The 9,787-nt window shown below is 39.5% G+C and overlaps 1 protein-coding gene across 4 annotated transcripts; it reads right to left on the bottom strand.

The window, feature by feature from the left end:
• Nucleotides 1–835: 835 nt before the first annotated feature.
• Nucleotides 836–8,033, bottom strand: LOC114857846 (core-binding factor subunit beta-like). Of its 4 annotated transcripts, none has more exons than XM_029154723.3 (5): nucleotides 7,849–8,006; nucleotides 7,621–7,737; nucleotides 7,147–7,242; nucleotides 6,158–6,227; nucleotides 836–2,774 (listed from the first exon to the last, which is right to left on the bottom strand). In XM_029154723.3, exons 1-4 carry the CDS (start codon nucleotides 7,888–7,890, stop codon nucleotides 6,198–6,200), a joined length of 285 nt encoding a protein of 94 aa, XP_029010556.1. In that variant the 5' UTR covers nucleotides 7,891–8,006; the 3' UTR covers nucleotides 836–2,774; nucleotides 6,158–6,197. The 4 variants fall into 4 exon arrangements, with proteins under 4 accessions (XP_029010556.1, XP_029010555.1, XP_029010554.1 ...); XM_029154722.3 differs by having other exon boundaries at nucleotides 836–2,779; nucleotides 7,849–8,004; XM_029154721.3 differs by lacking the exon at nucleotides 6,158–6,227 and having other exon boundaries at nucleotides 7,849–8,033.
• Nucleotides 8,034–9,787: the final 1,754 nt, after the last annotated feature.

Raw genomic sequence — 9,787 nt, forward strand, 5'->3', positions numbered from 1 at the left:
ATGGGGGAATGGGGGGCGCGCTGCTGTTGCTTTGCCAGTTCAGTCCACTAATCAGATGTAGTTTGATCCCACAACTCGAGCCTGTTCTGTAAATATGGCAGATTACATGAAACCACTCACCGATGACTAACAGGTGACTCACAGTCACACATCCCAGTGTGTAGTCTGCTCCTCCTAGAAGAGCCATCTACTATTTACCTTCATACTGGTTCCACAGAACCGACTCCTATCAGCTCATTTAATACTGAGTCTCATTTTGGACCTCAACACATTTTCATCTTTACATGCTGAATATGCTCACCTTCAGCATGTAATAATGAAAATACAGTGGGTAATCAGAGAAGAAAAAGGATGTTTTCCACATTCTTTAAGTAATTAAGCAGTGAGTCACAAGGTCAGCTCATTTAGTGGGATCAGTACGTTCTGAGAAACATTGGGAACATTTAAGCTTTTTTTCCCCAGTCTTGCAAATCTCTCTGGGAAATAATGAACCAAAGCTGCCAATTACAGGGGGGAATTCTGAGACCTTAGGCTAACTAATTTAAATGTGCATTAGGAAGAAAATCCTACGTAGTTTTCTGTATTCTTAGGAGTGAAGTGGTTTAAACATGTAAAATGACAGGTTCATAATTTCTTGTTGTTTTCTTCTGTGGCACCATGAGATCTAAAAAATAATAATTGAACCTCTCCCTAACAACAACTAATTAGGTAGTGTGTCTCTCATCCACTTTATCATGCAATGCAATGTTTTACATACACACCCTGTAATTTAAATTTGCTACATTTTGTTATGTATGTTGCGTATGTTAAACCCAATGGAATTCTCTACTCAGACTAAAAGGAAAGAAAAACATCAACAGATTTAATAATTATAATAAAACCGTTCAGCTAATGTAAAACACACTGGGAAATGAAATGAGCCTTGAATGTACATATAAAAACACGTATGTCGCCTAGCAACAGGTCATGAGTCATTCCACATCCAATACATTTAACCCAGAAAGTGGATTTCCTTAATAAAATAAGATTAATAACACATGAACAACAAACGCAACAAAGGTCCTTAGGCTCCCAATTCCTACTACTAGTTGGTAACAAAGCTGAAAGATGAACACAAATGGATACATTGATAAGAGATGAGAAGTAATATAAAAAAGTAAACATCATGACTTCACAAAACAAAATCATAAGATTACAACATGTATCATTTCATCACACTAGTGCTGTAACAGGACAGGGAATAGAATTTAGATTGCATTTAGGCTTCTACAGTTGTTGGATTAGGAGTAATATCTGGATGACTGATCAATCAAAAAGTTCTTTAGTTTGATTGAAATACTGGACCAATGTTGGAGACATGAGGCTTATACTGACCCCAATCAGTGCACTCTTGTTTCAGAGATGTGCACTCACATGTGCCATGTTCATTTTTGGCTGACAGTCATAACAAAGCAATGACACCAAGTCAAATGAGAAATAAGAAGGACACGTTGTTTTGGGGCCAACTCAGATGAACTTTACTGCATCAAACTATAGTCTTGAATCATCCAGATATTTCTCTTCTGTAATCACAAGCTCTGCTTTGAATCTGCTGCATAGGGAACATGCTGTAAGTAGGCCTTTGTTTGGTTTCATGCATTTACAGGGAATCCATGTGGCGATCACAACAGATTGTGTCACATAGTGCAAAACCCCTTGTAAGAGAAAGGACATTTTAAATGCCCCCCCAACACACAAGCACCCCCTTACAAAAACATTTCCCCGATTGCTCCCATAGCCACAGAAAGCAGAGTTTCTAGCAATTTTTAATAACCGTCCTTCCATGAAGTTGTTGCTACATAACCTGTGATTGGATCTTTACGATAGCGATATTTTAAAGCGGTTGTGAATATTATTGTACAGCATTATTGTACCAGTTCTTAACCCCACGATCGGCAGAATGTTCTCCTGATCTTTTCATCCTACCTGTCCAATTGTGTTAATATGTCTGAGTGACCCCCTCCCTCCTTCTCCCCCACGCAGCAAAGTGAACTTTGGTCTCAGAAAACAGCAGGTTTTAGGAAGTGAAGTCGTTACAGTGGGCTTAACACGGCCATGTTCACAAATGTGAAGCGCTGCACCATGACCAAAAAACCGTGGTCGTGACCCTGAGCCAAACACATGTCTCTTTCCTTTTGTTCTACATGTTATTAACATCTGCACCCCTTACAATGCCTCCCTCTCCATTATAACATCTTTTATTTAGAGCAAACTTTACTTGTGCTAATAATAATAATAATAATAATAATAATAATAATAATAATAATAATAATAATAATAATAATAATAGTAATAATAGTAATAATAATAATAATCCTTTTTTGACATGGACAAGAAATATCAAACTCCATAATTTCTTTATAAACTGAATCATAAACTTTTACTTTGGATGTGTCACATTTACACTGTAATGCTCAATCCACTATGTTCCTTCCTTTGTATTTAAGTAATAATAAGCTACGTTTAGCAGGTTGAACATTATGATCTTTCTATTCAGGGGCTTTCTTCACTTTCAAATCAATCAATTTGTAATTGTAAATTTATTCTCTTCTACATTCAAATAATATTATATTTTTTAGGAAAAAGTAGTGAACAATTGGCCTACAACTGTAAATACTTTCAGCAGATTGTGTTGAAACTGAACTGCTCTTCCTCCTTCCTTTTATCCTCAGCGCATTTTGTGTTCCACATCAGCGTTGGCCATGTTTGAGCCAGGGCTGGGGTCCTGCTGTCGTCTGGACTGGGGGAGAGAGAGGGATGGAAGGATGAAAGATGGCATGAGAGAAGAGAGAATGGGCAAGAGGTGACACATAAAGATGTGAAGGACAGCAGAAAAGGGGACAGAGGGAAAACAGTAATACGTTAAGTACAACTTTTTAAGTTAAAAACGTCTGATATTATAAAGCAATTAGAAAACTTTGAAACCTTGTATAAAGCAAAGAATTACCAAAGGCGTAGTAAACCGGAAATGATGAAATCTAATATGTATACACACACACATCACTAATCGCTGTAGCGGGTTCTAATGTTTTGGCCCCTGCATTTTTTTTTTATTATTGTGGCCAAAATATTACAACAATCCTCTAATGCAATCGACTTTCATTTGACTCATGTCTTCGTTATGTATAGCTAGAGTTGATTCTCTTTGCTTTTTCCTGTTTTTTTTAAACTTGCACAAGCTGATGTGGGACAAAGCAAATTATTACCTGCGGTTCCTCACACCACCAGTAGAGGAGGCCAGAGAACTTTGGCTTTTTTACAAAGCTTAGAGTTGCTGTTTATACATTTCACTGAAGTTGATATTTGAGGCAAGACAAGACAAAGTATGTCTACAAGATGCAAACTTTTAGACATACAGACGGTGACACAGATAAACACACACCTCACACGTTCCAAGGGCATCGTTAGGTCAGTGTTAGAAGACATTTAAATATATTTCATGACTGGGTGTAGTGCGTGTGCCTGTGGAATGACTTGCTGCTGCTGTAAAAAATATTTGTGGTTATATGTTTACCCTCAGACTAAGTGATAGCGGAGGGAATTTAGCAGTGTTGCAAGAGAGGGAGAAAGGGGAGAGAAAGGAGAGGGACATGAGAACGTGTTGGGAGAGGTGAGGCAGACAGAAATGCAGACAGAGATAGTGGAGGGGTTGCTTAGGTCAATTGGAATGTAGTTTGTGTCATCTCAGTGACTCACCATAATAGAACCTACAGAGTCACACACAGTATGTCATACTACCATTTTGACCTCTCACAGCCAGACTGACTCCAGCTTCCGTCTCCTCAGGGAACCTCTTTGTGTTTTTTTTTTTTAAATCAGACCTGCTCCCATTAAATTTCATGTGCCCTTCACTCAGAACTACTTTGTTTTGAGTGAAGGTTGATTGTTCAGTAAAGAGCCCTGTGTGCGCCTGTCACTGATGAATGTTTCATCCTGTTCACACTGTCTTTTCCTGTATTTCCTGAAATTAACATTTGAGGGGAAGCAGTGTAATAATAATTAATAATAATAATAATTAGCAATATTAATATATATTATAATGCTTTAGCAGCCTGACTTAGACTAACAATATAGCGTAAACGTCTTACTGAGGACCTATGGTGTTTTACCTATTATCTACCTACCTACTGTATAGTATGTAAAAAGTGAAATTTGTCACAGAGATTTTAAGTAATATTCTCCCTCTTTGCACCATTTTTTATTATCATTATTATTATTATTTTGTTGTCGCTTAGTGTTTAGTAGTTGTTTTGTGAAGCAGGGAGGGATCTTTCAACCAGGAGAGCTTTCTCTATATACACACAGATGGAAGTCTGCTTGGCCACTAACCACAACCACTAAGGCAGTGCAAGCGTATGTGTGGGGTGACAAAAATAAAGCACATTACCGTATTTGCTGGTGTGTACCCCTGTGCCCACAGTGTGTGTGTGTGTGTGTGTGTGTGTGTGTGTGTGTGTGTGTGTGTGTGTGTGTGTGTGTGTGTGTGTGTGTGTGTGTGTGTGTGTCTGGAAGGTAAAGCAGGGGTTTCTGATGACATCAATACTAATGATATATTAATGCTTTCAGTGCCAGCTCATCATTTCTGCTGAGCACTCAGAGATGTGTGTGTGTTAGCGTGGGCTGCAGTTAAAAGATACATTTCTTCTTGATCTATTCCTGCCCCATCCATCATTCTGACAGATACCTTATAACCTTGAATACCTGGACTATCACTGATTCTAGATGAAAAATGTTGTGTCTGTCAAATGACAAGGCTTCAGCAGCAGAGGGAGAAGTGGCTTCATATTCAGTGAGCATCCCGTGAAAGTAGATATCAGAGTTTTATTTGCTAAGCTTTACTGTGTTGAATAGAAAAAATGCCGTTAAGAGAAACTGAAGTTAGAGAGAAACGTGATAATTTCATCAACATCAATTGTTGAATACTTAATCTTACTTGATTGCCAGTGTGGACGTTGTGTTTAGGCACAGATACAACTAGATCAGCAGTTACTGTATAAAGCCAGAAAGGAGGAGGAGAGGTGGAGTTCGCACCACAGAAATGCAGAGGCTGAGTCTGTAAAGCTATTCAGCATTGCTCGTCAGTCACACCCAAACTCTCTGAGCAGATTTACGGTATCCCACTGCGACTGTTTCCATCAATCCTAACTCTAAAAATGCTCTTCTCATGGACTTCATGTTATGAACCATGTTTTGCAACTTGCAGCTAATCACTGGTAAGACAACAGAAGCATTTTTGTTCTTAAAGTTATTCTCCTACCTCTTTAACCTTTTATCTCGTTAAATCACTGTAAATAAAATAAAGTATTTCAAGCATTCGAAGCAGCTCAGTAGAAAACCACATGTTTAGGTGGAGAAACTAGGCTAATTATGCATTCTGTGGTCTCAACTGAGGCCTTGTTGCATGCCGATGAAATTAAGCTTTATGTAAGGCATATTTTTAAAACTTGTCAAACCAGGACATCAGTCACGACAGGTACAATAGAGTATAGTATGACCTAGTAAAAACAGGACGCTTTTAATACTTGGGACACACTTTCTAAATAGACAGTTATAAATACGGCCTTAAGTATAAACCTGACCTGTTGACCGGCTGAGTTTCCTACCTATTGTCAAGCACTGTGGGCTACTAAGGCGGTGGTGTGTGTGTGTGTGAGTGAGTGAGTGAGTGAGTGAGTGAGTGAGTTGAGTGAGTGAGTGAGTGAGTGAGTGAGAGAGAGAGAGAGAGAGAGAGAGAGAGAGAGATAGAGAGAGAGAGAGAGAGAGAGAGAGAGAGAGAGAGAGAGAGAGAGAGAGAGAGAGAGAGAAACTAGTTATGGAATAATGTTTGGTTTTTTTCTACCACTCACCTGGTAAAGAACCCGGAGCCGGTCTTAAGGCATATAATTTATTGGAACTGCTAGTGCATATTTATAAAATATGCATGCACATCATTTACACAGACACACACATGCACAGTATATTACAAACATTACTACATCCTGTGCTCATAGACTAACACAGACAGAAGAGAACAAACACAAGGACGCATATAAATGAAACAGGTGGGCACAACCACACACATACAGGGTGGTTTAGTGCATGACAGTGTGATAGACGGTGAGAAACAAAGGACACAGACCCTGTTCTTTTCTGCTGGCTGTCTGTCTGTCTGTGTGTCATCAGTCCCAGATTTTAGAAACCACAGGGTCCTAAAAAATAAACAATTTGGGGTTCATTCTTATGGTGTGAACTTAGGAAGGATGCCACTGATCTCCCCAAAGCCTTGCTGGGAAAGTAAGTCAAAAGTCAAGGAATTTCAGTTGGGACAGTTGTGTGTAATTCAAACCTACACAAATTTGTGAACCTGAATTGATACTTTCATTAGACACTGCAAACCTGAGAGCAATGTAAGAACAGCTCTTATCAGACATTTCGCATTTTAGTCTATAAACTACTTTCCCCTCTGAGGCTTTCGGGACACCTGACAAAACTTAATCACTCATTCAATATTACAAAAAATATTATCGAATCAAATGAATCAGATTAGATTAAAATGAAATTATTAGATTTATTGTCAAACTGTTCATGCACTAAACCTAAGAATTAAACTGCAGAAATTCTATTTGAATAAAATAAATTGAAGCAAACAACCACACATCACACAACCGTGACCCGCCACTCAAGCACTCAGCAAAGAAAATCCAACTGGAAATTTGAAGCTGCGGCTTCAATGAAGCATAGTCTTAGACCTTCAACGACCAATCAGTGTATCTTTCACTGTAATGGCAAAATAAAATATTAAAAAAAATTAACATGCTTTGTGTGTTTTCTTGAAATTGTAAATCTCAAAATATTATTTTCAAATTTTCAGTTGGGTTGGTGCAGTCCTGCAAAGCCAGCAGACAAACTAGAGTCTAGCTTTAGTTCACTGTCGTCTGCCAAAGCTCAGACTTGTCTGACTCTATAGTCCGAGGTTGAAAAACATTGACATGAATCCATTCTCACATTTAAGTGGACGCCCCATGTGGTTAAGTTTTCATTTACACTAAGTTACATGTGTGGCACCTCACTACTATACTTGAGACGACAGAGCAGAATCAGTGCAATGCCTTAACGAGGCCCCCTCACCTCTAGATCCTCTCTGTGTGATCGGTCCCTGTCTTCAAAGTCCCTTGTTCTGCGTCGAGCCTCTTCGAATGCTGCCTGGGCCAAAGCGTCTTCATGCTGCATACACACAGACAGAGGGACGTTTTTAGCTGTAGTCTCTGCTATATAAAGAAATGTCTAATATGGCAAAGAGGTTTGGCAAGCACAAATAGAGGAGTTGTTGGTGAAAGTTTTCAGGATTTGGACTCTCTTTGGATATTCTTAATTATTGTTTCTGTTCTCTACTCTTACTATATCTTATTTTATCTTTATAGTTGGACAGTTGTGTAAGCTTTTCACTGCATATCGTATTTTCCAGTATCTTAAGAGATGGTATCGTTGTGTATGGGACAATAGCGAAATTCACGAAATAAAGGTTCACAAAATAAAGAAGCGCATTACTGACACTAATACTTATGTCAGGCCTTAAACCTGTGTGCAGATGTGTTGCGTTACCTGTGCCCTTTCGTCATCATACTCTAGGTAACCCATCCCATCCAGCCTCTGTAGGTCAATCCAGCCTCTCCAGATCACACACACCCCATTCAAGATCATGGGTGCCTTCAAATAGACCTGAAGAGACAAAGAGAAACAGGGAAATGTTACAGTGAGTCTCAAGCATGCATAAAACAGTGATAAATTAAGTACGACAATAAGTATCTGTTGTCATTTCCCATGACTTACTGGCTTGTGTTGCATGTGCCTTAGGGAAGGAAGAAGCTTCATGCAACTTTAAGGCTCGTACACTATTACAATTCTTAAATCAAACACTCAGCTGCTTGCATCTCCGGAAAATAAAAAGCTCTGTGTTTCCCTGCTCCCACTCTGCCTGCTGTGAAGGAGGAAAAGCCACTAAGTACGTCAAGACCTCTGCAGCACAACAGAGTGTAGGACTAATAAATCACAAGCGCACACACACACACACACACACACACACACACACACACACACACACACACACACACACACACACACACACACACACACACACACACACACACACACACACACACTCAACTGGGGCTATTTGTGTGTGAGCTTGGTTGTTGCTGCAGGCTGTTGCTCCTGCTTTAGTGGAGGATGGCGTGACTGAACAGGGTGTCTCAAACTAAATGTCATACGCCTAAAGGATTTCTGTCATTGTTGTGTGTCGTTTCAATGACCGTTGACCAGGGTCTGTTTTTTTTTAAATGGCCTACTGACACATTGGCAGCTGATACCAACTTCAGCCTGTACAGTTCTTACCGCCTGCGTTTTATTTACTGGACATGGATGCAATGTTCCCCGATTGTTTTCAGTAGGATGATAAAGAATGAAACAACATGAGCTGCTCACAGATCAGACTGCATCGTTTGACCTTTCTAAGCAGCTGTTTTGTCTGTAGTCCAGACAGAAGGACAAAGGGAGAATGTGAAACAACAATAAAGAACTAGAAATGTCTCAGTCAGCCCTCAGTCAAAGTGCTGCACAGGCAGAGGAGTGTCAGTGTCTTCCTCAGTGCCGGATTTTATTTCATGAGTATGGCTCTGGTCCAGCAGTGTGACCAGCAAATGTGAGTTAGGGTGCTTGTGTTCACAAGGTGAACAAAATTACACATCTAAAAGAGTGGACTGCAAAAGTCATGTGGAAAGATCACATATAGTACGTTAGTGTCGTCACCTCACACAATACAACGATGGACTGATGGGAGAGAGCACTTCTCTTCTAAAATAAGCATGTAACATCTACTGATCTAGACTGTTTGTGCTGCTAAGCATAGATCCAATCTGCTCCAATAAAGGCTACACTTCTTCTCAATATTTGTCAAATTTTTTGTCATTCATGGCCAATAGGAGCAGATGCAATTTATAAACTGATACAGTTAGTTTGGCCTATTTGGCCTTCACCAACTCCTCAGGGCTATTGAACCAAAAGTGACCAGACAGAAAATCAGGAGAACCCACTCATTGTCACAAAAAAAAAAAACTACTACTACTCAGCTTGAGGGGTTATTTTGTAACAGTTCATATTAACCTAAAAGGTATTGATATGATTCAATATCCTCCTTTGATGTGTGAACGCATTTCTTTTACCTACATATGTGAAACCACAGAAAGCTTAGAAGTTTAAGTAGAATTGAACACACCCCGAAAAGGTTGTTTGAGAGTAAATATACACTCAAATATCTGGCACATGATCTGGAACTCGACTGTCTGGGTGGATCTTCATGCACCATGTGACAAAATAAACTTTAAAACGCATGATTAAACACAACACAGAAGACGTGAAGTGACTGAGTTAAGATCAAATTTGCTCACTTTGTGTTTTTTTTGGTACCACAATACTGATTTCCATCACGAAGAGTGAGCTAGTGAGGTTTGTTTTTAAAGGGATATTTTTATCCAGATAAACAAGTATTTAGGAATAAACACGCCCCTAAAGTCGCACACATATAAACACACACAGACTGATTTTTTTTGTGTGTGACAGTGGGCGAGTGCCACGTTACTGAATTTTTTACTCAGGCTATTTTTGGACAGCCTCTCACAGGGACGTCCTTTACCACAGCTACCCACACTGCACCGGGGCTGCAGGGGAGACCGCACCCCAAGAGACTGTGGGTTTTTGTGTTTATTCGAGTGAA

The sequence above is a fragment of the Betta splendens genome, chromosome 6 (assembly GCF_900634795.4).
Source record: "Betta splendens chromosome 6, fBetSpl5.4, whole genome shotgun sequence".
Classification (NCBI taxonomy): domain Eukaryota; kingdom Metazoa; phylum Chordata; class Actinopteri; order Anabantiformes; family Osphronemidae; genus Betta; species Betta splendens.

Coding starts and splice junctions, on each gene's coding strand:
- LOC114857846 (XM_029154720.3), bottom strand. CDS start 7,890: ATGAAGCTTCTTCCTTCCCTAAGGCACATGCAACACAAGCCA. Junction 7,738..7,848: donor GGCACATGCAACACAAGCCA/GTAAGTCATGGG, acceptor TTGTCTCTTCAG/GTCTATTTGAAGGCACCCAT. Junction 2,780..7,146: donor CACACAGAGAGGATCTAGAG/GTGAGGGGGCCT, acceptor TCTCTCCCCCAG/TCCAGACGACAGCAGGACCC.